A 27,697-nucleotide genomic window follows, 5' to 3' on the forward strand; every position below is an offset into this window, starting at 1 on the left:
CATCAAACAGAAACACCAGCGGGTTTAAAAGAGGAAGGTTATTAATGCAGGCGAGACTCTGGTTGTTTGATATGAGGCTGTTTGCTTGTGTGGTTCAGTGCGATGAGTGTGCTCGTCTCCGGAGAGAGAACCACTACTCACCGTCAGATTATACACACACGCTCTGCATCCTGAGCAGAGGATGTGACACTAATACTTTGCAGGATTTCAACATGCCATCCAGGCGCTGGAGAACAGCATCCGCGTCTGAGCATCCTGCGAGAAAGACTAAATGAAATGCACTGCCATGTAAAGAGATATTTGAGAGTTTCTACAACTGAACGCTTAAGATGCAGAGAGTTTGAGCAAGACTTTAGAAGAGATCTGAAGAGCTCTGTTGACTTGAACAATCCCTTTTAAAGTGCAGGTCATAGTGATTTTGTCAAAGTGAAATCTGTTGAATTGCAGTCAGGGTTTTTGGGTTGATTGAAGTGTTAAGATCATTTCTGCTTGAATATCTAATTAACTTTTCCGATCTTTAAACTTTATATGAAGCTTAGCACATAGAACTGATGGTAATTAGATACTTATCATGTCTACCAATTTTGCAATATTCATCTAGTCTTTTTTAATTACATTCATCTATTTAAATAAATTAATATGCCAGAGTTATTCTGTATTATAAAGTTATAAAGTATTCTATTTCAAATAACTGCTGTTCTTTTGAGATTTCTATTTATCAAAGGATCCCGAAAATCTTGGTTTTCAGAAAAATATAAAGCAGCTCAACTGTTTTCATCACTGATAATAATAGATATGTTTCTTGAGCAGAAAATCTGCATATTAGAATGATTTCTGAAAGATCATGTGACACTGAAGTCTGGAGTACACTGTAAAAAAATATTTTCATGATTTGTTATCACAACTTTTTATCTTTTGTCAAATCAACTTCGATAACTAATGTTATTTCTTCATTGTATTAACTCAAATTTTTAATTACAACAAACTTAAAATTTTAAGGCAACCAGGTAACTTGCTTTTTTTAAGTTAAACCACCATTTTTTTTTACAGTGTCATGGACTGGAGTAAAGAAAACCGTTATTTATTATTTTACAATATTATCTTACTATTAATCACAAAACAAATGCAGAAACATTAAAAAAATCTTACTGACCCCAAACTTTTGAGCAGTAGTTTATATAATACTCTCAAACGTTGCCAAAATTCACTTTAGGCACATAAACACAAATTAAACTCAAATTAATATTTACCGACTTACCGACTGAATTTAGCAAAATATTCACGACTCATCCTGCAACACACAGATTGTTGTCCAATCATACGCTCTACTGATGACCTGCGACTGACTAGTAAGGCTAACTGATATTTTTATTTGCTATTTAAAAAAGCAAACAGAAAAGCCCTTCAAAATGTTCCTTCCAAAATATATCAATACAGGAAAGGAAGCTGGCTTTGTTCATTCCGTGCAATTTCTGGTGACATGTCAAATAATATGAAAAAATATATTTATGCAAATGAGCATCACTGCAATACTGTGATCACCAATGGGAGTGAAGACCTCATGTGATCCATCTTGTGATGGAGAAGATACTGTGAGCCATTTTACTGTTCTAAATAATACAGACAGGGATATAAATATTGAAATCAATGCATGGAAAACAAAAGAGTTTGACATTGATAATCATTCATCTTGTTCCTGATATATTTCAGCAATTGATATACGTTTTCCAGAATGTAAATGTTTAAACGCTAAAGGTGCTGTATGTGTGAACGAGGCATTAGAACAATGGTATTGTCTCAATTGTGTGTTGTCTCTAAGTATTGACACAACGTAGATCAATAGATCATTTGAGCCTCAATTGCCCAAAAATGATTAAAATTCTCCATGCTCACTTTATTTAAGAGATCATTAACCAATTACTGCGAGAGACTTCAAACTCTAAGACATCAGAAACAACAGATCTATACCAACTCTTTGCCCTTCAGTGAGACTTTGCCTTCAAAGCGTCAGAGCTTTAGGATAGCTAAACAGAGATTCTCTCTTCAAAACGCAGCGTGCTGTAAGCTACGGCTAAGCGCCGGTTAATAAAGCCAGTCAATGATGCTCATGACTAATGGAGTCAGTGTTCTGGCTAAACCCCAGAGCGCCACTAAAAACATTATGTGTCAGGAGCTTCTGGTTGACTTAATCTAGAGTACCTGAAAACGGTAGTGTGCCAAACCTAGAAAACATCCGGTCAACGAGCAGACAATAATTAGTGCAATAATTAGTGCACATAATTAGTGCAATTTCTGCACTAATTATGATATTCTCACTTATGTGAATGACCCTATGTGTGAGACAGCTTATGATGCATTATAAGCGCTGGGGCCATAAGATGAAGCTGACAAAAGTATTAAAACAAGAAAAAATATCTGCCGATTGGGTCAGAATTTGTTTTGTTTTTTCAAAGGAAAAAACAAGATTTTTTTTCTTGTTTTAAAGGGGTGGTTGATTATGATTTCACTTTTCTAACTTCTGTTAGTGTGTATCGCTGTTTGAGCAACAACATCTTGCAAAGTTACGACACTCAAAGTTCAAAGCAAAGGGAGATATTTGAAATAGTTTTTTAAGGACTACAACAAACAACTGCCAAACAACTGTTAGTGACATCACTAACCCTAAAATTTACATAAACCCCGCCCCCGAGAACACTCAACAAAGGGGGTGAGTCCAGGTTGAGAAGAGGTAATAGGAGCTTCAACACGCAAGCTTTTGAAGCTCCACCCCCTCTGTGCCAGGAGCAGCAGCTCATTTGCATTTAAAGGGACACACACAAACCGACGTGTTTTTGATCACCCTCAAAAAGGGACAATTTTAACATACTACAAAAAATTATCTGTGGGGTATTTTGAGCTAAAATTTCACAAACTGGGGACATCAGAGACTTATTTTACATCTTGTAAAAAGGGGCATTATACCACCCCTATTATGCATATTATGCCCTTTTTCCAAAATCTTGATTTTGTTTTTGGCGTCTACTAGAATAATGTTCATGCTTGAACGCCTTATTTTTCTCATCCCAGTCTGTCAGTAAAGCTCTGTTTAGTTCCTGTCTCTATGAAGCCCCTCCCCCTGAAAAGCACAATGTGCTCTGATTGGTTGGCTGGACCAGTGTGTTGTGATTGGTCAACTGCTTCAAGCGTGTTTTGGAAATGTCACGAGTTTCAACACACTACTAACTCAACTCAACCAGGCCTCGTCCCTTTATTACACATATGCCTTGGGCAGGAATTATTTAAATAATGTTGGTTCCTGGAAGAAAACTCAAGACTTCAGTGAAGGTGTTTCGGGGAGTTCAGAAACAGTGCGCACTGATATAGAGACTCGCTTTGGAGTGACTTTGTGCTTTGTAACTTTACAAATCTTTTTCATGCTCAAACAGCAACATTGTACCCTAAAGAAAACTGAAAATTTAAGGCCCTCTTTAATATATATATATTGTATATTTTTTTCTGAAAACAAGACTTAATATTTTTACATTTTACTTTATGATTTAAGAATGTTTAGATATGTGTACTGGCAAATCAGAACTGTATCTTCTTCTTTTTTTAAGAAGTTTCCTAAATTGTTGTCTACAAAATCACACACTAATCCAATGATTCTCCCCGAGGAACATATTAACATAAAATATAAGCAGCTTATTTTGTGAAAACACACAAAAAAACAAACAAGTTTTGTCCATTGTTCTGTAGCAGTGAGTCAAAACAAATAAAAAGCGTCGTCCTCTCACCTGAGCCGCTTAGGGTTATTTATGCTTTAGCTTATGCGAAGACAGAAATGAAAGCTTTAACGCAAGTTCTGCTGGGAAGACTCAATTGTTACATCCCTTGTTACCTTCTCATCTATCCAGTTGTGTTCTAATACTTGTAGTGTACAAGATCGGTACTTACACATGTCTGAGTTCGCAGATGCTGATGCCTCCATCCTCCACACAACCACCAGGATGGTCCCTTCGCATTCCTCCCAGGGGTCGGCCTTCGTCTTCAGGCAGGAAATGCAGAGTCCGGACCCTCGGATTATGAGCTATGGACGGGGCCTACGCCAAAGAGCTTTATATCATAATACTTGCTTGCTGGGCTGTTAATAAATGCATACTTGTTACGTTATTTTGCCTCCCGAGGTTTTCTGGTAGAACTGCAGTGTCAGGAGTTCTAGCAAACAAACACAAATTGAATAATTATGCTGGTAATTGAGGAATATGTTGCACTGCATATTAGTATGACTAGCATGACAAAGTCTGCTGCTATTAAAAGAAAAGCACAATTGAGTCTCAATAAACAGTATATTTACAATCAAGTTTGTCAGTCTGTCAAAAGCAGTTTTAAGGGCTGTTCACACAAGACTTATTCTTGCTTTCCGTCTGGGCTGTTCTTCAATAGTTTGCTTCTTGCACCAGATGGACATCTTTGGTTGTTGCGTCACGCTTCACTGCTTATTCAGCGTCTTGCATCATAAATGGCATGTTTGTAAGATGCCATGTCAAGTTTTAAGCGGTTCAGTTTGGAAAAATGCATCTTGCAGTCTGTTCCGTTGTGTTGCACTCTGTCCAGCTTTTTTGTTTAAATGCATGAGCGCGTCATGTGTGAATGTGAACGGCTCCGTCTGCTCTCAGTGGTAAGATGAAGCATGTCGCCTAGCTGAACTCAACAGAATTAACCAAACATGCTTTGCATTTATGTGGCTATTATACTGTATACCTTATATAAATGCATGGTGGTGGTCTTAAATAAACTTGTTCATGTAAATCAGTTGTTGACTGTAGAGGAGGGCCTTACACACCTGTCTGTGTGGTTAGGTATGTTCTGTATCTCCTCCACAGGAGCGGGGAGAGCAGTTTGAGGGTACATGTCGCGCTGTCAGACAATGATAACGGTACAGTCATTACTCAAGACGCCACAGGCTCACACTGAGAAGAGAAGCCGAACGCAACAGCAGATGTTTGACTCTCGCTGTGTCTCTGGATGCCGTTCCACATGGTGGATGTCCCGCAGCTCGCAGGCGAGGGATTTTCTCAAGGCACAAGGCATAAAGAAATAATGTAGACTGATAAAAAACATAGGAAGTGAAATGGGGAGGCAAAGGAAAGCTGTGTGCGGGGGTTTGTGTACTTGTGAATGCTTGAGGCAATAAGTGAAATGCATCCATCATGTCATGCTGTTTCAAGCTACCGCAGTGAATGGTCTGAAAAATACTCATGTCTCATGATTTATGATTTCTTCTATTAGTGACTGTGTCATGTTGTTGTTTACCTACAGTAGTACAGATGGGCCGAATATCTTGCCATCTTTCTCTACCGAAATAGTAGGCAAGGTGTCATGACTCATGGGTAATGTTGACGTGATATACCCCGAATGTCTGTGCCCAAAATAAATACCAGCTTGATGCAGATTATTTCCAAAAATAAAACAATTTTAAAGGAACAGTTCAACGAAAACTAAAAACTCTGCTTTTTTTACTCATCTTCATGTTGTTCAGAATCTGTATGACTTTCATCCACGGAAAACAAAACTTCTTAAAACTGCATTTTATAATGAATTTCATGTAATATTTGCATGTGCTTTGTATATATACCATTAAATAAAAAATAAAAAAATAAAAATATTACTTTTATTCAGCCAATACGCATTAAATTGAACAAAAGTGACAGAAAAAAAATAAAAACATAATATTTACAATGAATTTGAATTTATCAAAGAATCCTGAAGAAATATGCATCATGGCTTCTACAAAAATATGAAGCATCACAACTCTTTTCAACATGTTTCAAATGTTTCTTGAGCAGCAAATCAGCATATTAGAATGATTTCTGAAGGATCATGTGACACTGAGAACTGGAGTAATCAGCTTTGATTTAAAACTCCGAAAGCAAATAGGTTCGGATTTTGTCACATTATTACGTAATTATTTTGTGACGTCAGACCGCCTCTGCAAAAAAAGATCAACACCTGCTTCTACATCATTGGCTCTTTAGTCCTGCCCACTGCACGCATGTTATGTAGGCTAGTAGTAAATACAAGAGGGACACAAACAATTACTCCAACAACAATACCACATAGATGCCACTGAGGATTACAAGACGTTTTACTGTCCCAAGTTGTGGAAAAACACAGTCATTGCATTGCCTTCCTTGTGATTCTAAGCGTGGATGAACTTTATTTTGAACAAATTTCCAGATTGCGTCAAGACACTGTTCATTTGTTAGTGAACCCTATAAAATAAATCTGTAGTTGCAGACGCAGTATGTGTGAAACAGGCCTATCGAAGTTGCAGACGCAGTATGTAGTTGCAGACGCAGTATGTGTGAAACAGGCCTATCGAAACCCCCATACCCCCCCCCCCCCCCCCCTCTCTCTCTCCTGGTGAATAAATGCACATCAGTGTGGGAACACCGTAACCAAATGTTCATATTTGTAGGGGCGTATTTTCACACATCAGTTCAATGGATGCAAAATGACACAAAGATTATTTTCACACTAAACCCCACCATCAGCAGCGAGTGATCAAGTGAAGAGGATTTTGCAGTCCAGGTGTGTGCACACCACTGCAACCATAATGCTCATATTCTGCTTCAAAAGCCACAAAATAGACCCAAATATGCATTCATGGTGATATTATAGTCCCTGATTTTATGAATATCAGGATGATTGCCCTTTAACAGGTCCTTCCTAGCACAGGAGCAGCGCTGCCATGGTGAAATAATGGATTGTGGCTTTGAGTAGCGTAGTGAATCTAATCAGCTGTCTCTTCATTTTTCCTAAACAATCTGCTGAAAGAAAAGGCCTTCCAGGGGAGCGACATCCCGGCGATAATTAGTTATGTAAGCATAATTACTGACTGGTTGAGTAAATGGTCGGGCTAAATACTGGCAAACACTAGAGCGCTTTAGGAACCAAACGGCTGATGGTTTCCAGCAGTGGACTTCATTTTTAAAGCGCAATGTCATAATCGACTGCCGTGGCGCTTGGACGTCTTGCAGAGTGCATGAAACATTTTTGCAATTTTTCTTCTTCCATCTCCCACTGTTTCTCTCACAAACATACCCAGCTCAAACTGAAGCACTACTAAATCACAGTTGCTTCACTAATAAAAATGCTTTCCCTAATGAAAAACTACTGAACGCTGCAATATGTGAAAAACAATAAAATTTTAATCGTTACTCTATGAATCATAGTTCTCGTTAACACGTTTATGAGAGAACTAGAGATGTCTGTTTTGTGAACTAATCATTCTTTTCAATGAATCAACTGATCCAGTTCACAAACTGGTCTGAATGATTCATTCACAAATTAAACTGATCCATTTCTCGCGTTCAACTCACTGACTCACTGATTTGTTTACAGAAGTTAAAAGGTAAGTTACACCCAGAAGTAAAATTCTGTCATGACTTACTCACCCTCATGTCGTTCCCAAGCCTTTTGTTCATCTTGGGAACACAAATGAAGATATTGTTGATGAAATCTGAGTGATATCTGTCCCTCCATTGACAGCTACGCAACAACCACTTTCACATCATTAAAGTAATCCATGTGACTTCCGTGGTTTAAACTCAATTTTATGAAGTGACGCAAGTGCTTTGTTTGCGCAAAAAAACATAAATTTACTAAATATTCATCTCCAGCACCCATTCACGAAAGCACCACGACACCTGCGTGTTGTGACGACGTGAGAGCAGACGTTGTTGCGTGAATGCACATTGGAGATTTTCTTTTTTTTTCAATAATGTGGTAAATTATGTTTGTCTTTTTCAAAGATTAACTTTTGACCCTCAATTATCTGAAAAATGTTGCACTCTTTCATAGTAGTAACTCCCTTTTTCCAAAAATGCAATATATACATGCCCCATTTACACCTATTACCATCTGTCTCTAGTCATCCAATCACAAGTGGTTAGCTATAAATACACTCTAAAAAATGCTGGGTTGTATCAACCCAATGTTGGGTCAAATATGGACAAACCCAGCTGTTGGGTTACATTTTTAAATTACATTTTTAACCCAACGTTAGGGTTTGTCCATATTTGACCCAACATTGGGTTGAAACAACCCAGCATTTTTTAGAGTGTACAGATAGAAATGGGGTCCAATGCAAACTTCTAGACAAAATAACCTAATTTGGTTACATGTCAAAAATAACTTGCGATATGTACGATATTCCATCATGTAAGCAAAGTAAACAGTGATTACAAAGTTTTTGGTTTCATTTCTTCACTCATTTCATTTCTCTGTTGTCTAATTGATGATAAGTCTATCCTTGGGTGATGGTTTAGAAGTATTTTCACTGACAGCCCAAATTTTGCCTTGAATTAGCCTAGATGTCTGTGTTTGGACGGCTATTAGACGTCTTTTAAACATAAAATTGCCTGCTGGGGTTTTACCCTTTACCAGCTATTGCTGCCTACAAGTCCTCCCGCGAAGATCTTACTTTCGGGGTCGGAAAGCAGGGATTACAATGCGCCTTTCGAGATTATTTTGGTCAAAATAAAATAGACACGGACAATTTAACGTTACATTCTTTCCCCACTTATTGTCATCTTTATTTATAGCGTTTTATTCAATATTTCAAAGCAGCGTCACACTAATAAACAGGAAAACAACAGAATCAATGAAGCTTCGTCGAATATGAGACAAATTCATATTCTGATGTAAAGCAGCTCTGAAAAGCCAATTGTGTAATTGTTCAGCTCAAGTCAGTTCAGTGTTGATTCAGTTCAGTTTAATAACTGTAAAGATAATCAATGAACGAGGTCAGTTTAGCTAAGTAGCTCTACAGAAGAATGGAGTCATTGTTCAGCTATTCCAGTCAGTTTTGATAAAATATTTTAATATGTATTATATTATTCTGCCACAGAACATTATTGGAAATGATGAAGCTATTTCTTAATAAATAAGCTAAACAAGCCATGAACATGAGTTACTAATTACTACTGTTAGTCAGTGGAAGGTGGAGGGATTTTCTCATTCTAGAAAGATTTGATTGGAGAATAATTTGTATACACCCCTGAGCAGGAGATGATGTCATCAATATTTTTGGTTCATTTTCCTGGAAAATAAAAAGGCCAAGAACACACCCAGAACAATAACAATAACTATATTACCATCCACAGCAATGCACAATATCGTTCTGTTTATTATAAGCGCGCATTGCAGTTTTTTCGCCTGCCACTTTAAATGCTCGAGCTCCATAAAGCAGGATGGATTCTGATTGGCTGTCAATGTTTTTATCGTTCATCAGCTGTAAAAAATCATTACGAAAGTGATTCCAGCGATATTGTTCCTCTATATCGTTATTGTTATGTAGACTCTGCTATTATTTTATACTTAGAATTACTTTTAGAACTATATCTTTATTGTTAGTTATTGGTGTGAATGGGCCAAAGATCAAGTCAATTGTACCTGCATACAGATCTGCTGAAATATTAATATTGTGTCAACTTTTAGGAGTACACTAGTGTAAATGACCTCAAGGAGACAAGCCACAAAACTCTCATTTAGATTTCCATAAACAGGCCCTATGAAACAAACATCATTTCAGGATAACACTCTGACTCTCACACCTAAAAGCTCTTGATTAAAGTATCGTTGAGCAGAGGGATATCAATTCAGCAAGACTCATGTTTTTTCTTCCTGGCCTTTATTGCTTACTGATGCAGAATACTCAAAACTGCTGAGGTTGTTTTACTTCAAAACTCCCCCTTCCAAGATTTACAGTCTGTTTAGAGGACACATTTACCGCGTTTTCACCTCCAGATCAAGTGATTCACAACTTGCAAGTTGCTCAGCTTTTTATAAATTCCAAAGTAAACACCAGACTGGAATAAATAGGCCAGAGATTTATTATTATTTAATCTTATATTCTGTCAGAACAGAAACCGCTACAAACCGTGCTAAGCAATCTGGGATATTTGGCTGTAGGAGTGTTTTATCTGAGGCTAAATCGCTAAGAACTGGGACTTTAGATCTGAGATATCACTCTTCCCTAGAGAGCGAGTTTAGCGAGTTGAAAACTGTTGTGTGTGAGGGAGTGTTGCAAAACGGCATCAATTGTATTCCAGCAGGCTTGACTGTAACAAAAAGATTTGTTTTGTTAAGATCTAGTTCCTGGGAAGTGCAGTCAAAAGTGCTGGACAAAGCATATGTGCTTCATTTGCACATATTACCATATGCAAGTCTGTAAGACAGAAATGCCCCAATCAGCAAGTCCGACTGAATGATCTACCTCTCAGGCGCAAACATGCCGTTTTGAAGTGTTCGACAGCAGCTGCAATCAAAGAAAGCTTTAAATCCTGCGTTTACTTTGAAGACAGATGTGTCTTCCCGCTGTTGCATCTCTGCACCATTCCTAGAGCATCAGCTGGGAAAACATCAGCCAATCAGAAGGCACGGAAGCTATTGATGATTTTTCAGCATCTCCATTGTCATTCCAATCATAGCTCTATCAGTAACACCCCTTGCACTAAACACAGCTGACAATCGCCTGCGAGCTATTGCCGTCCCATGCGACGAAGGCCTGAGACCGAGATGAATCGGCGAGCATGCTGCAAGCCTAAAATCTGTCAATTAATTTCTTGATTGAAAAGCTCTCATGATCGCTGTATTCCCAAACTCCATGTTAAACAGCAGAAGAGTGACATCTCTGTCCTTGAGCATAATAAATACCGCAATTAAAAAACATGGTGCAGAACAATCATTTCTCTCAGGGACACACACACAAACACTTGTCTTCATAATGTTTCTGCATATTGTTCAAACGTGGCAGGTGCTCAAGGTGGTTTTGAATGATCCTTGACAAAATGGAAAAAATATTCATGAAAATGAGAGAATAGGGTCTGAGTTCATGAAAAGTATTCATTGACAGTTGTAGCTGTAAGGCAGTCTAGGCGTATTTCTAGTCTTATCTTATAGGATAGTGTTTCAAGATTATTATATTCTGTTAAGACCTGTTGTGCTCTGTTTTTAAACACAAGAAAGGATCTTCTGTAAAAGACTGTCACCATGTTCACAACCATGATCAAATCAGCCTAAAGATGCTAAAAATTTACATTTCAGAGGGAAAAGGGGTTATAAATGGCAACATATCAAAAATTGCACCATAATGCATCATATCAAAAATGAATCAAAGTATGCTGTTTGTCTGTGGTGAGAGTGCAAATGCAGAATGAATCAACACATGATCTCAACATTGTGTTCCACATGTATTTATAAAATAAAAAAATATTTGACATATTATGAAATAACAATATTTTAAATGATTGTTAAATATATTTTTATTAGAATATAATGCAACATGATCTCAGGCATGTTACTTTTAATATAAAAGACGAATTATTTAATTATAAACTGATTGTTTTTTAAAATCTAAAATCTAATATGGCCTAATCATTTATTTATTTACCTTTATTTACCAGGAGAAAAGACTTTATACCAGGAGATTAAAAACTCTTTTACAGGCGCCAACATGGCAGCCGAGTTTGCATATACAACTATACAACAAAGATACAACATACATCCAACATAAAACATACAACCAAACATTTACACACCAGTTCACTCTCTTACGTAGGAAAATTTTCAAATGACTGAGACACCTACACACTGCGTCCGAAATCGAATACTTCCCTACTGTATGCGAAAAGCAGTACGTACGCCAATATGTCCGAATAAATAAGGTATGTCCAATTTGCGTATTTATGTACTATTCTATGACATTTTTAAGGATAAAAAGTGCGAGTCTGTTCTCACTGAAAATTCCAAAAAGAAAAAGTGCACTTTAAATACCCGGATCACATGAAGCACTAAATAGACGGAAAAAGTGCTTATCTATATCACAAATGTTATTTCTCGTGCCATCTATACGGCAAAATAGTTTTTGCGTGCATATGATATTTATGGCGTGTAATACGCACGCACTCCCCACCCCTGATCATACCCAAGGGTTTTCAGTGCGTATATGCACGCAAAACATTTTTTGGGGCGTATAAATGGCACGAGAAATAACATTCGTGGTATAGATATGTAACGGAGGCCAGCTAGTAGTCGCTGTGCAAGTAAACCTCACTCCTCTGATCTCAATAGGCGCTCTAGCGACAGATGCTAGAGGCTGCAGTCTTTAGCCTCCTTGTTAGAACGCCTGACTCTCATGCCGGAGACCCGCACGGAGCAGGGTGAGAAGGACCCGGGTGTAGGGGTTACAGATACACACTTTAATGAGATTGCGTTGGAAACTTCATGCACTCCACTGTTGCAACTTTAATAATGTAGCGGAGGGGGAGGGGCATCAGACTCCGATGTTCAATGACAAAATAACCTATATATAGTGCATAAGTAAATAGAGTATGTGCATAATGTATGACCTAGCTGGATGATATAGCTACTACTTCCGGCAAGATTCAGAAGTGCACATTCGATGGACACTTTACTATCCCATGAGGCCACGGGAGAGGATCTATGAATGAACGTGAAGCGACGCAACTGACGCTGGTAGGTCACATGATAAAGACAACATGGCGGATGTAGTACGTCCGGATTACTTTCATACTACACACATTCATATATATAACTTTTTTTTAACGGTCGCAAAGTAAGTTCAAATTCAAAGGTAATACTCAGTCAGTAGCCTACGTGATTTCGGACGCAACGCGAGTATATTTGAAAAAAGTTTTACCAAGCTCAGTTCTGACAAGGCCAAGGGGCACACAATTCTTTTTTTTTATTAATAAGTGTGATACTCTGAAAATTGCTCAGTACAAGAATTAAATGCATCTTGTGAACACTCAACTACAGTCTCTGAAAGGAAATGGATCACGTGAGCTCCACTGGCATCACTGTCCTCATCGATTCAATCTGCATAAAGTTAAACTTTTCTCAACTTTGTCAGAACACACTACACTACAGCATGTTTGCTCATGTCACAGAAAGTCACAAGCTGTTTTTTAACGAAAGAGTTAAAGGACAAGTTCGGTATTTTACACTTAAAGCCCTGTTTACAGATCGTATCTGATGAAATAGAACGGTTAAGATAAAAATTTGGACACATGCTCCTGTCCCGAGAATTTTAGGTTTATTTCGTTTTTGTGGACCTATTTTGCCAAACGCGTCACACCTGTGATTCTTCCGTTGAGAGCTTGAATAATAGACACTCCAGCCCAGTTGGTGGCGATAAGCGGGGGAGAAGCGAAATAAACCTAAAATTCTCGGGACAGGAGCATGTGTCCAAATTTTAATCTTAACTGTTCTATTTCATCAGATACGATCTGTAAACAGGGCTTTTAAGTGTAAAATACCGAACTTACCCTTTAAGATAGTTCCGGAAAACCAGCAGTATTATACCGGGCTTTCATAAAAACGATTGATCGACAACTCAGTTTTGAAAATATGTACTTTTGCACATCCCTATATAGGGTTAGATGTAATTCTCATAGTGAAAGCCACTTATGTTTTTATAAATTACAGCATCAAGTGGCGTATGTATGCGCAGTCAGGTAGTGAACAGTGTAAAAGGCCGCTTGACATTTTTCATGTGGAAATTTTGTCCGTGCTGTGATGGATTGTTGAGTGCCTCGTAATTGCGGTTGTCATTTTCTCTCTATACCCTACCGTAGACTCGTGACAGGCGGCAACGCTGATGCAAGCATTTTAATGTGAAACATAATGCACGCGTCTCCCTGAGAAAGCTCGGACAACGGCTTTCTAAAACAGGTGAGGGAAGTCACTTGTTCTGACGTTGCCATGGAGATATCAGAGCACAATGATGCTAATTCTTCGTTTTCTATTCAAATATATTTTAATTTTCCATCAATAAGTGCTTTCCTTCTGTGAAGAAAGAGGACAGCGAGAGAGGGCTTGGAAAATGTTCCTTCTCGAGGGGTTCTTGGAGAACATATCACCATATTTGATCTGAGAGAACAGGACGGCAGCATTTTAAACGTCGAGTGTTTGCATTTAGATTGGTGTGGGTGTGCGCTCCATACGGGTGATATTCATGAAATGGGATATGTGTGTCACAGCTTTAATTCACATAGAACATCATATTCATTCTCTCAGTGGCTGTATTTAATGGAAGCAGGAGCGCTCAGCCTTTCCATGTTTCTCTAACCTTAACTTTATAATGCAAGACTCAATGAGAGTTGTAATCTGTCTTTTAATTTCCATTTGGCATAACATTTAGTTACTCCATTAACACATTTCCATTAGTCTAACTTTAGAATGATTGAATTAATTCTTTGAAAGCTGAGAATTAGTATGTCCATTTCATTTCCAGATTCAGAATAGCCTGCTACTTTTGAATGGATGTCAATGTAGAAGACACATTTTTGGTCTATGGTGTCATAAATAACCAGTAAATAGCCGAACTACCCATCAACATTTTTGTTTTTCACCAAAATTAATGATAAACCACTCAAACCAAACTGCAAAAACACTTTAAGGAAAGAGCTTTGGAAGGACAAAAACGATGACTCACTATAAATCACTGATTACATATTGTATCTCAAATACAAGACAGACGCCATTTTGACAGGTATGAATAAACTATGTGAGATCTGCCTGACTGATTACATGACTAAACCGATGAGCGCTTCTATTACAAGCATCACTTCAGATGTCTGAAATGATTACACCAAGCTGAAGAGAAAAGTCTCGGATGACAAAGTTAAGACTCAACGTAAAGTCTCTACTCAAATGAATAATAAAACATCCTTCAGACTCAAAATAATTATGCTCTTGAAGACTTACCAGCCATCTAAGACAGGTGAAGTGCCATGAAGTCTTTAAGGAATCCCTGCCAAAACCAGCTTAAGGTGGTAGATGTGTTTTAAAAGCTGGCAGCTGGTTTCTAGCTGGTCCAAACCGGTCTGAATTAATCTGTGCAACATGTTTAGAGGTCATTTATTTTTGTTAATGCAACCACCTAAATGTGTTAACTGTCAAATATAATATTTCCCATAAACACTGACAAACCTAGCATTTGACTTTAAGAATTGAGAAGGCATCTAAGAACATGTTGACATTCAGTTGTGACAGAAAATATGTGCTATATTACTTAAAAAAACAAACTGCAGAACAAAAGTGTGTGTAGCCTTGCAGCAGAAATATGGAGAGAAGACCTTTAGGATCATGGCCGCCCTTGATATTGCCTGATTTTATAAATGTTTTATAAACGACTTATAAAAGAGATGCATTTTAGCCCTTCTTACCACACAGTGTTGCCAGATCTGGCAAGAAAAACATACTGATAAAAAGCTAAACTATAACTTGTTGCAGAGAATTTTCAAAAATGACATCCTTTTACAAATAGCATTAAAATGTTATATACAAAATATATACAACTGGCTCTCTAGATCAATGAATAAATCTCTCAGGAAAGGAAAAAGCATGCATTTATGCATCATTGGAGTGAGGAGGCACTGGAAGAGGCAGAAACATGGACGAAAGGAGTAACAAACTTTACATTATGGAGGTTATGGAGGTTTGACAGCCATCAAGGTCCAGCAAGCCCAAATGTGTGACTATTCTGAAAATAAGCAAATTAAACGCTACTGTCTTGATGAAAAACAAGCGCAAAATCAACACTTATAAGAGCAGATGGCAACACTGTTCTTTCAGGATGAGTAGCGGGGACATGCATTGTTGTCTGAATATATATATTTCAGTGAACAGATTTAAAATGTTTAAGTGCCTGGAACAGGCTGTTATTGACATTTTCTTCAACAAAAAAGAGAGAGAGAATAGAAGCGCTGAAAGGTAAATTACCAAGAGATTAAAAAGAAAGAAGAAGAAAAAAAAAAAATATCAGTCCAAATGAAAAGAGGGAAAAAAAATGCACATTAAATCACCCATTCATAACATGACACTTTTATTACAGGACACTGAGGCAAATCAACAAATAACAACTAATGTCTTTACAAATTTTGGAGCATTTCAGATTTCACAGCAGTCTAACACTAAGCCCTGATTTAAACCCATTTAACATTATATTTCTAGGATGAGTCGACTGTGCCTTGTGCTTTTCAAACCTGTGTCCTGGATTGAGACCATGTCATGTCTCAAACCGGCATTTACAGAATATTGTGCTTTAAACATACGCAAAACACCGTACACATCAATTGGAGGGCGATCATCAAACATCTCTCAAGTACAAGTCTTTATGGAGATGGAAATGCACAATGCTCACTGACATTTGATTCACAGCCTACGGCAGATGGAAAGATCATTCCCCGAGTCTGGGATGACGCACTGCCATAAACAATATCTTGGAACCGTTTTCAGCACGTGGATTAAACTGCTGGCTTACCGCCATGGCTATTTCCATTTTTTAAATAAATCTTGCTTGGCTCAAACGTAAACTAGAATTAATTTGTGTCACGAAGATCAATTCTTAAAGATGATTTCACATTAATGTTTTGCGAACTGTAAGGGAAACAACGAGGGCCGGGTCATCTTTGGAGGTCAATCTGCACTGTATTAGTTAAGGACCCTGGTGTTCCTCTTCATCTCCTTTGGCCCTGGAACCAACAATATGTTTTTATGAATAATTTGTAGCAACACACTTCCTTGTTTTCCCTTTTTTGTGTGATTCCAAATCAAAATGTCCTTCACAAATTGCTCTATAGAAATGTACATGAAAGAAAAGTGTGCACACATACAGGCATAAGCACACACACACACTCAAACACTTTAGAAAATGAATGGCACATAACAAAATGTCAGCAAAAGTGGCCCAGACTATTTCTATGCATCATTCTGAGAAACCTCACATACAGAAGCACCAGTGCAGAGATGATGCTTATGGTGGCCCATCATACAAATGCAACAATTAGTTCATTTAAAGGGATGGAATGAGATATATAATTATATTATATATCTGTTACTCATTTTACTCTTATATTTCAGGTAGGATTTTAGATTGTATACTGTATTCATCGTACCTTTCAATTCTAGCTTCATGATTTTTTAGCAAATATAAGGTTATATTTTAAATATTTAAATATATGTATTATGTCTGTCAATTTAACAATCATTTAGTAATCACCACACTTACCGAAGAGCAAGCAGCACAGAATGAGTAAAGAGCCGCTCACAAAGGACGTGTATTTTTTGCCTTCAAGATGGAGCAACTGAATGGGACTGAATGAAATACACATATAACGGTTTTGTGATATGCTGAAAAAAAGATATGACAGATAAAGACAATGCAAAGCCCAAAGACATCAATCTAGAACAAGTGTACATAAACCAAACAATAAGAAATGGCGCATACGGACCACAAGTGTCCTATGTGAACGGCCTACACTTGGGGGCTTTTATCAGCAAATACTGATATATGTAACTGCCATTTGATGAATTAATTAGCATATGATCATTTGATTACAGTTTTTAATAGTTTGATAGCCCTAATATGTGTTCATCTACATCTAAATTCACCTCTGAAACAAAGGTAGGTAGAGACAACTGCATTTACATTAAATCTGCATTGCTTTTAACCAACCTGAACAACTGGTTAATGCACAGTGACGCTTCTCTCTTTTGAACACCACAAGGATTTATTTGTAGTTTGGCTAGATCACCAAAGATAGTCGGTCAGTTCAGTAGATAAAGAGATATACTATGAGCCCTGTTTGCAGGGCTGAATAATGGGTAATGGAAAGGTTTATTTAAATGACTGTAGGTGGAATGGCTCTTTGTCAAAAAGTTCTCCATCACGTCTTTTTGGAAAGTTTATAAGGTCTACTTCAAAGACATCAATGGTGCTGTCAATCTGAACCAAAATGGAACATGTTTTGTTGGCTCAAGTTTTCCGATACTCGGTTGTTTGGTTTCTCAATGTGAATCAAGACCTTTAAGGACTTCAAAGTCTGGTGGACAATCCACTGTGTGAGATTGAGAATAGGTTTTAAACAGTTCCCAATCCTGAGTTTCCCCTTATAGGCCGTATTTCTGAAGTAGTTCTGACTGCCACTGCCGTTTGCGCTCTGGGAACGCCGGGGGGATCTTGATCTTTCGGAAATCTTGGATACACTCTTTCATTTCCTCCTCTGCATTGGGCCTCTCCAGAGTCTTTCTCCGGGTTAGACCGCTTCCCCCACCTTCCCGTGGACCCCCTCCACTGGTGAGGGACTGAAACAGCTCACTGTTTCTCCTCTTATCCGGCAGCTCCATCCACTGCACGGAGGAACCTTTCTTGGGCGGTCGGCCGAGAGTAAGAGTGCTTGGAGGCCGAGATACAGAGTGCAGGGCGCCGCATGGGGCCAGGGAGCCCCCCACGACCTCACCTCGTGACACCAGGATGGGGCCCCCGTCCTGGGGAGACGTGGCCTCTGAGTGGGTCTCAGAGCTGGATGTGGAGAGCTCGTTCAACGAGGCTCCGCTCTCACTGGCCTTGTCCAGCAGTTTCTCGGACTTGAGCTCCTCACGCTCCAGTTTAGGGGATGCTGACTTGCAGGCAGGTCCTGGTGGATAGATAAAGAAAAAAAGAGCTGATTAAACAATCAAAACCCCTAGAGGCCAATGGCAAAGTCTCAGACTGAATTGATGATATGCTAAGCTCCTTTGTGTCAGCGTATGCAATAAATCACACCAGTTGCATTGCTTCTTCTCTTTACATTGGTTTTGTTATACTGTACATACACAGCTAAAAAAATGATTATGCAGTAAAGATATCCAAGCATGCTTAAATATGTTTACTTGACAATCAAAAATTGCATCAGGACTTGTTTTTTCCCCATTATTATTTAGTTAGATTTAGGCCTAAAATGAGAGAAAAAATAACTGTTTGCCAATGGGATAAAAATAAACTTCAAATCTATTCTCTATAAAATCTATATTTTCTAGAAAATTTCTATCAATCTGTCTATCTACATTTTTTTCCTCTGGAAAACAAGTAAAACAACAAATGTACAAATTTGAGCAGAAAGGCACCATTACTCAAATTAACTAAAGAACGAATGGTTCGGTTCCAAAATCTAGTGAGAAGCTTCGATGCCTACATACATAGGCAACATCCTAAATGAAATGTAACATGCTGTCAGGTAATGGTGTGATGCACAAAGCATAAAATACACACAAAAATGGTATTTTAATTAGATAAAATTAAACTGATTTTTCAATATGTTTCAATACGGACTGAATTAAAAGTATGTACATTGCTTTTGCTTCATTTGTTATCTTTTCCCACTGAGATTTTTCCTTCCCCATATAAGAATACATGAGATGTTACCTTTGGCCAAACTAGATATCTTAAAACGTTGCTGCCTTCTTTTTGAAACACACTGTTGGGATTGTGATGCCATGGCATGTTGTCTAGGAATGCAGATCACAAAGTAAACTCTTTTTAAAAATAGATTGCTATCCTCTAACAGAAATGTGTGGCATTTCAATACAATGTTGTTAAAGGCTCGTTTTTCAAAGCATTAGGTCTTATCATCCCACAAAAATGGAGTCATTCAATATGGATATCTGTTGTAATTCACAACACAGCCCTTGCTGTATTCCCTCTTAACCACAGACTTAAACCCTGTGAGAGGATGTCATGCAGTATTCTGAGATGGAGGGGTTCTCAGTTACATAATTCAGCCTCAAGCAAACACCAAAGCACTTGGGTCAAAAACATGGAAATGTGGTCCATAAATGGCAACTGACTGCACTTCAATGCAATATCAAAGGCCTCAGAGATGATTACACGCATAGGAAATATGTTCAGAGTTATATGAAAGTTCTTTACACTGTACAGATTAAGACAAGTCTGAAAGTAAATGTCTTAATTCGCCCATAAGAAGTCTTTGCTGTCCAGGCTTCAACGTTCTTTGAGACAGCTTTTGATTTTCTGGTTCTGCAAAAATAAAATTCAACTCATTTTGAAATTGAAAATGAAGCTTTATAACTGGCCAACACAGCTAACTCAACTAACTACATCTAATCTCTTGTCTATTATCTCTGTATTGGCTCGTAATGATGAAATAATACATTTTTTCAGAGAATCAGGAGCCAGCTGTAACTGCATGCTTCAGCAAGTCTCTTAATGTGATGCAGAGGAGCTGCTAATTGGTGATTAAACGTGGATATGCAGGCCTAGCTGAAAACAGACTTCATCAGTTGCTGTTCAGGACACAGATCATTGAAGGAGACCCTCTGAGAACAGGACACCTGACACATTGGTTGGACACAGATCCCTAACCATCAGACCTTTGGGACGAGGAGGCACAAAACTAAACACACACCACGTTAAACTAAAATGTATACACTACTGCATGTATTTCACACTGACAAAAATGTAAATAGTTAAAATAGCAAATATTCAAGTTTAATCAACAAGAAATCTGGGTTACATTGAGACATTTACATTTACAAAATTGCTTATTTACCTTTTCTAGCTATTTTTTACTAGCCTTTTGTAAAGTATATCCAATTTTAATAGCAACTTTGTTTCAGAAAAACCTGAAAGAAAAGGCCAGAAATGAGCGAATCCAGGAAATAAAAAGAAGAAGGTGAGGATGGAAATGGAGGGAATGCCAGGGATGCCAATGTTTATAAATGACTTTATGAAAAAACAAGCTCAAAGATAATATAATCTGGCATGGCAACACTGAGGAGCACACAATAATTTCCCCCTCATTAAAACACTTCACTCTGAATAAACGCTTTGAGTAGTCTCAGAAAAATACTTTATATATAGAAAGACGGTGCACAGATATTACTTATGTAAGGGAGAAAGTGCACCGCGTTATATGGCGGATAAGAGAGTGCTTAGGATCGCAGTCACTGCACATGTGCATTGGCTGGTCTTGCCTGAAAAATAGCCTGTGCTTTTTGATGAAAAAATGCTATTTGAGCATAAGAAACAACATTTATGGGACAGTTCATGACAGATTTTGTTGCTGATCTGAAATATGTTATTTAATTGTGAGTTCGGCGAGCAGTTTTTGAGATTTCAAATTTAAATAGATACTGTAGGACTTGGTCTTGGATGCCTGAAATAGCTGTCTGGAGGCATTGCAAATATGGCCAACAAGTGAACAGACTTTCCTTGAAAGGGACTTTGGCCTCAGATGCAGACTTGTTTGAAATCTAGCCGGCCAATCGCCATGTGCACTGTTTCTGACAAACAAGAGAGCAGGAAAAAAACTTTAGACATGAGGGAAAAAAAAGTGTGAGACAATGAGAAACAGGAGGCAAAAACCAAAACAAAACAGTAAATCACCAGCGATCTGAGCCAAGCATTACTAATACTTTTGCTTATGAGGCCCGTTCACTCCAAGGATGATAACTGTACAGATACAGATATAGTTCTAAAAATCTTTCTAAATTTAACAGAATAGCAGAAACCACACTCCACACAGAGGAACAATATCGTTGGAATCACTTGCAGAATTATTTATTTTTCAGCTGATGAACGATAAAATCATTGGCAGCCAATCAGAAGCCATCCTGCCTTATAGAGCTCGAGCATTTAAAGCGGCAGACCACAAGACTGCAGCACTCGCTTATAATAAACAGAATGAAATCTTGCGCTGATGTGCATGCAATATCGTAGATATCATAACGTAGATATCGTTATGATTATCTTTATAGTTATGGTTCTGGGTGTGAAGGGGCCTTCAGAGTTAAGTAGAGTTTAATACTTGTAAAAACAAGTATATAAAATGTATGAAAAATAAAAAAGCAATTGTTCTAAACGCATGAATGATTGTCAAGAGGTGTGCTATTGCTTTACTGGTGATTAGACTTTTTTAGGAGATAGGATTTAATAATAAGAAAAAGTTCTTCTGGTAAAAAGTAAAAAAACTTTAGGAGAGGCTCTTTTGACGTGGGCCTGTATGCAACCACCCAGAACAGCAGCTGCATAACAGTACTCACATATTCTTTGGAAACTATTAAATGATTATAAAGTTTAAAAGATACTTTAAAAACCTGAAATTGTTGAGTAAGCCCACTCAATTATCGACTGTCAGAGGACCACATACAACCTTCATGCTGTAAATTGCATAGCTGCGTATCTGAAGCAGCCGCGTATCCATTTGCTGAGGTCAAGGGGCCTCAGATGCAGCTGTAGAGAGCTCAGCATGACCTTATTAAACCCAACAGATGTTCCCTCTACACTCCCATGCCGTTCTGAATTAGCATGAGTGCTGGAACGTTCCAGAACGTCCTCCGATTTTGGCCATTCCAGGTTTCACCGACCGCTGTGAACTCATTCTGTGTGATTGGATGGTTTACAAAAGAATATCCTGCTATTAAATAACATATGGTGAGTTGATCATTAAGGCACATGTGGTGTGTTGGAGGCATTTTAACAGTCTGTTCATCCTACTTTCTACTGTTGCTTCTTAATCTCTACAACAGCAATAACCATCAGGGCCTCCAGCAAACGAGCTAGTCGGGCTAATGAACAGCGTCAAAATGCACATGCACTTCCCATGCACTTCCCATCTCTCTTGCAAAACTATTACACATGTAGATCCACAGATTAGCTCTTACTGGTGGTGTCTAGCACATGTGCGGCTCGAAGGAAAACAGTAATAGCTTCTCTCCTTTGAGTAAATACAGTCTATGTCAAATTGTCATTGGGTTAATGAAATGCATTAAAAACACTTAAATAAGCAACGTCCTATCATGAAACATCTCCAAACTAGGCAGTGAGATGTGACACATGGAGGTCAGACCTACAAATAATGGAAGTTAAAGTACTAAAACCCATAAATGAAAATGAAAAATAATAGGTTTTAAATAAAGTTAGCGATTTCAAACTTAGAAGTTGCATTTTTTTAATGACAGTTCCATCATTCAAAAATGCAACTTCTAAGTTTGAAATCGTTAACTTTATTTAAACCTATTATTTTTAATTTTAAGTATACCTAGCATGTTATATCTTCAAACACACTGGATTTGGAATAGCACACTACGGAATAGGGCAAAAAGGGTAAAAGCCGCGGACACAGACTTGAGCATGCAAAATGTCTTCGGACACTGCAGTGGTCGTGATATGACAATTTGCGGTCTGACACATTCGTTTGCATATGAATGGAAGTCAATGGAACAAATTTTAGTGTGAATGCCCCTTTAAGGCTTATGAATGCATATGAATGGATGTCAATGGAACATAAAGTTTAGTGTGAATGCCCCTTTAAGGGTACAAGGAAATGCGCTTCCTCTTTAAAATGTTAAATAGAATGTCATGAAATAGCTTCAATTTATGTGTTGCCTAGCAACAACCTACACAACCCAGCACAAACGCTCCCGGTAAATTATTTGTTATTAAAGTGAGTATGTTCACAAACCACGACTAGCCTATAATTTAAACAGAAAAGCAAGCATACTGTATGCGTGATTTGGTATGGCAGCCAATTCGAATAATAAATAGCAATGAGCCTTGGGCGCCCAAAACCCTTTCGCCGGTTTGTGGTTTGTCCCTCTTCGGAGTTGGTAAACTCTCACCACTGCTGAATGAAAGCAACACACAAGCCTTTACATTTCAGAGATACTCGGGTCCAGTTGCCTTGCCCTAAAAATGTGGCCCTTGTCAAAGTTGCTCAATGCTGCCCATTTCTCCTGCATCCAACATGTTGATTACAAGAACTGATTGTTTGCTTACCATCTAATCTCCCTTCTAATATATATGTCTTGTTAGGAGATGATCAACAATATTCTCTTCACCTGTGACTGGTCTTACAAATTGCCCCACAATAGGTCATCATGTATAAAATTATTATAATTTTTTTATTTAAAATAATTTTAAATTGTTATTTATTTTTGTAGCCGAGACTTCGGTCTATACAGAAACTGACTTTCAAAAGTAAACAAACTCTGAGGGATATTCATTGGAATAAAAAGTATGACAACCAGCCTCGGTCACTCTATAGAAATAACATAATAATCATAAAAACTAAACAAATACACCAAATGCTCCTAGTACTAATGTAAAAAACCACACACATTAAGGTTGGATAATGACTGCTGAAAATGTTAATTATCCTCTCAGCTGTCAGAATGCTGTTGGCAGAGAGACACAGGTTTATCCCTTATTCTGCCCTCATGAAATAAAGACCAATTAGCTCTGGCAGAGACATGAACCGCTTTAGAAGAATCCTTTCTTTTTAGAAGGATTCTGACGACTCATTCAGCTCGCATAATAGACAGTTATTCCAATATGTCGAGTGAAGTCGCATTCTTGAATTACTGGGCTAGAACAGAACAGTCCGTCCAGAATCTAGTAGTTTTTTAAATTATTATTGCAGCCAAAAATGAAAACATGTATAATTGAATACTGTAGATACTGTAAATGTGTTTGTATATATATATATATATATGTATATCCCCTGGATAGTTCTTCATAAACACTTCGGACAGTTGACAGAATTTAATCATTCAAGCAATTTTAAACCATTTAAGCCCAAGAAGACGCGAAAGAGAATTAAATTCAGTACTCGCTCTCTGAGAGATGATTTTCACACATAAAGCTGCTTCTCAAACCGTTCACGTGAACAGAATTGAGTTCTTTCTCATATCTTATTGTGCCTAAAAGGTCAAATACACAAGGAGCAAGTATACAAGGAGCATTTCACCCATGGGAACATTAATCTTTATTGAAAGTGGGTCATATATGTAGTCGAAATGTGACATAAATTTTTAATTTGTTGCCTTCTTGACTGAGGAAAGACAGAAAGTAACTTTAGGGTGCATTTGTATGGAAGACAACAACTCCCACAATGCACCACATTCCAGTGCTCTGCAAGCCACTCCCACTAATCCAGAACCATGCCTACGAGGTATCTGCCTATAAGAGAAATCACTCTTCCGTCTACAAGGCTAGCTACCACCAGAGCTTGAAATTAATTTCACACAAAATTTCTAGTTAGTTCGCAAACTCATTAGTGAATTGACCCTTCGCAGGGAGCTTGATTCGCCATCCGCCATTTTGTCCGACAAAGCAGTCAGGAGAGTTAGTAGATTAACATGGGAGGATTTGAACTTGAGAAACGGAGTGTACTGACGCCTTTCCGCGGTTAAGCTTTAACTGAGGCTCTACAGCGATCTGTCAGACACATTAAAAAGCCACAAAACGGTATTTATTGTTTAAATTTATTTTAAAAAAAAGACCAAATTTGAAAGGTGAGACTTTGTTTAATATGTTTAATTACAAAAGTAACCGAAAGGTAACCTGGTCTGTCCTGTCTGTCAGCGCGGTGTCAGTCTCCACTCTGCTCCGTGATGTATTTTTCACTGCGTGAGAACATGATGTGGTGATTGACACAGGACCGTCACAGTGGAAACAGTGTATCTGAGCATGTGACTGTCTATCCGAGTTTTGTCGAGAGTAGGAGGCGTCCCCCCCTAAACCTACGACAATGTGTTAGAGCACCTCCTGAGATCAGGGGAGTGAGGTTTACTCGCACAGCTCTTACTAGCTAGCCTCCGTTACACTCACCCCCCTTAACCTCACTGACACCCGGGTCACGGCACCGATGTCACCCCTCCGGTTTCTAATGTGCTCTGTGCGGGCCTCAAACCCGGCTCTCCGGCGTGGGAGGCTGACGCTCTAACAAGGAGGCTAAAGATTGCTAAAGCCCCATTTGAGATCAGGGGAGTGATGTTTACTCGCACATAAAATGTGCATTTATCAGTCTGAGACTAATGTAAAAGCATTCCACTGATGCCAGACAAACTTTAGCAATTGCTGGAAGATTTCAGACTCGAGGAATGAAACTCTACCCCTCCCTGTATGCATCTGTTTAGCATTTCTCGCCGGTACCCGGCCGCCACAACTGAACGCACCCTGACCTTTGCCTGGGGAGAATGGATTATTGGGAAAAGAGAGAGAGAGAGAGAGAGAGAGAGAGAGAGAGAGAGAGAGAGAGAGAGAGAGAGAGAGAAGAGAGAGAGAGAGAGAGAGAGAGAGAGAGAGAGAGAGAGAGAGAGAGAGAGAGAGAGAGAGAGAGAGAGAGAGAGAACAGACAAGTTGAACACAATGGCTGATATATCATTGAGATGCACAAAGCATTTCTGCAGAAGGAACAGAAAAGGATTGAAGAGAAGCAAAAATCTGATAGGGATTTCAATAAGGCCATAATCCTACGGGGGAAACACAAGATCACAGGAGTCTAGCCGTCAGCTGCAAGGCCAAACTGCAGGGCATGAGAACTACAGGAAGTGACCTTCAGGAATGACTCACGCAGATAAAAGTATGTTTAGGTGGTGAGAATGCAATAGATTGGCGTATGTTATGATATAATCGTGATGACTATGATAAAACGATCCAATCAGACTCTGTTCCACTGGAAGCAGGAAACAGATTGTGCTTTATCTTGATGTCATTGTGAAGCTGATAATGTTAGAGGGACTGGGACAAAATATATGGTAATTAAAATTCCATGCAGTAAAATGCTCAATTTCTTCTATTATAATGGCAAGGCAAACATCACTATCACATTTTCTATATAAGTAATAAGGGGTATAAGTTAAAACAATAATTTTAAAACAAAAGTTAAAACAAAAACAATAATTTTAAACAACCCTCTAAAACTACATATTGGACTGTTACCACCTTTACAATGCCATAGCAACCTCCTGAAATAGTAACATACTAAAAGCCATTTAGAACACTTTAATAACTGCTTAGTAACACCCTGGCAACCATCCCAAACATTTTAGCTTCATGGAAGTGACTTTTGCAGGGACAAACACTATACTTTAGATTCATTTCATGCATTTATAAGGTATAAAGTTACCCAAAAGCTACTCACTGGTGAATAGACATTAAAAAACTCCATGCAAATGTACTTTCAAACATCACTACAATTTACATTATAACCTACACATAGAAGCAGCAGATGTCCTCGCATGCAATAGTTTCTCTAGGGACTAAACCATGTCCTAGAAATAATTAGCATGAAACCATAGTAAACATATTGTGTGTGCTTATTTTTCCACCACAATCGCTGTCATAGAAATCTCTCCATCCCTCTCTGTACATTTACTCTCATTTTCTCTAGCAAACCTCAAAGGAGAGAAGCGTTTATTTCTGATGAGATATTTTGGTTGACACAGATGCCCATGATTTACGCCTTTCAGTTTCATTTGCCTCGCTAAGCATGATGGAACAAACTGTAAATAATACAACTACAGCGTCTGGTTTTCACTTTCTTTTTATAACAGGACATTGCAACGACTCTAATGCCTGAAATTAATATGATATGATGAAGTTTGAGTTCACTCACACAGATACTGTTCTGGTCAGTCAGGAGGGGAAAAAAAAAATGCTAAATGCAAATAATAAAAAGCAGCTAACCATAGGACCGTACATAAATATGGTCATTAACTTTAAGAAAAGAAAAAATAAATGCTCTCCATATATTTTGTTGATGTCAAAGGCTATGCATCCAATCAAACTTTATTTATGTACAAATTCATGTCACTTGATAGAACTAGGCAACACATAAAATCCTCTAAACCAAGCAATGTTATTTAACATTTTGCTATAATGAAATGCATTCCACAGAATTCTGATGATTTACCGACAAAATTCACTACATTAGATTCAGTGCTAGAGAAAGTTTGAAACACACATTCAAAAGTGTGTTCTCTCTAAGCCGCTGTGGATACAACAGTTTTGCAAATGCGTAAAAATTAATGTAAACATGACTAATAGTAATATATTATGCCTTGTTCC

The 27,697-nt window shown here is 38.1% G+C and overlaps 1 protein-coding gene across 2 annotated transcripts in view; it reads right to left on the minus strand.

Moving 5' to 3' along the window:
• Window positions 1-15,877: 15,877 nt before the first annotated feature.
• Window positions 15,878-27,697, minus strand: part of kctd8 (potassium channel tetramerization domain containing 8) — a 43,985-nt gene continuing 32,165 nt past the window's right edge. For both annotated transcript variants that reach the window (XM_079631366.1, XM_079631367.1), the window contains one exon: window positions 15,878-18,485. In XM_079631366.1, the coding sequence (XP_079487492.1) occupies window positions 17,959-18,485 (527 nt within the window). In that variant the 3' untranslated portion in view covers window positions 15,878-17,958. The remainder of the gene's footprint in view (window positions 18,486-27,697) is intronic.

Source organism: Phoxinus phoxinus, assembly GCF_949152265.1.
Source record: "Phoxinus phoxinus genome assembly, chromosome: 12".
Taxonomy (NCBI): domain Eukaryota; kingdom Metazoa; phylum Chordata; class Actinopteri; order Cypriniformes; family Leuciscidae; genus Phoxinus; species Phoxinus phoxinus.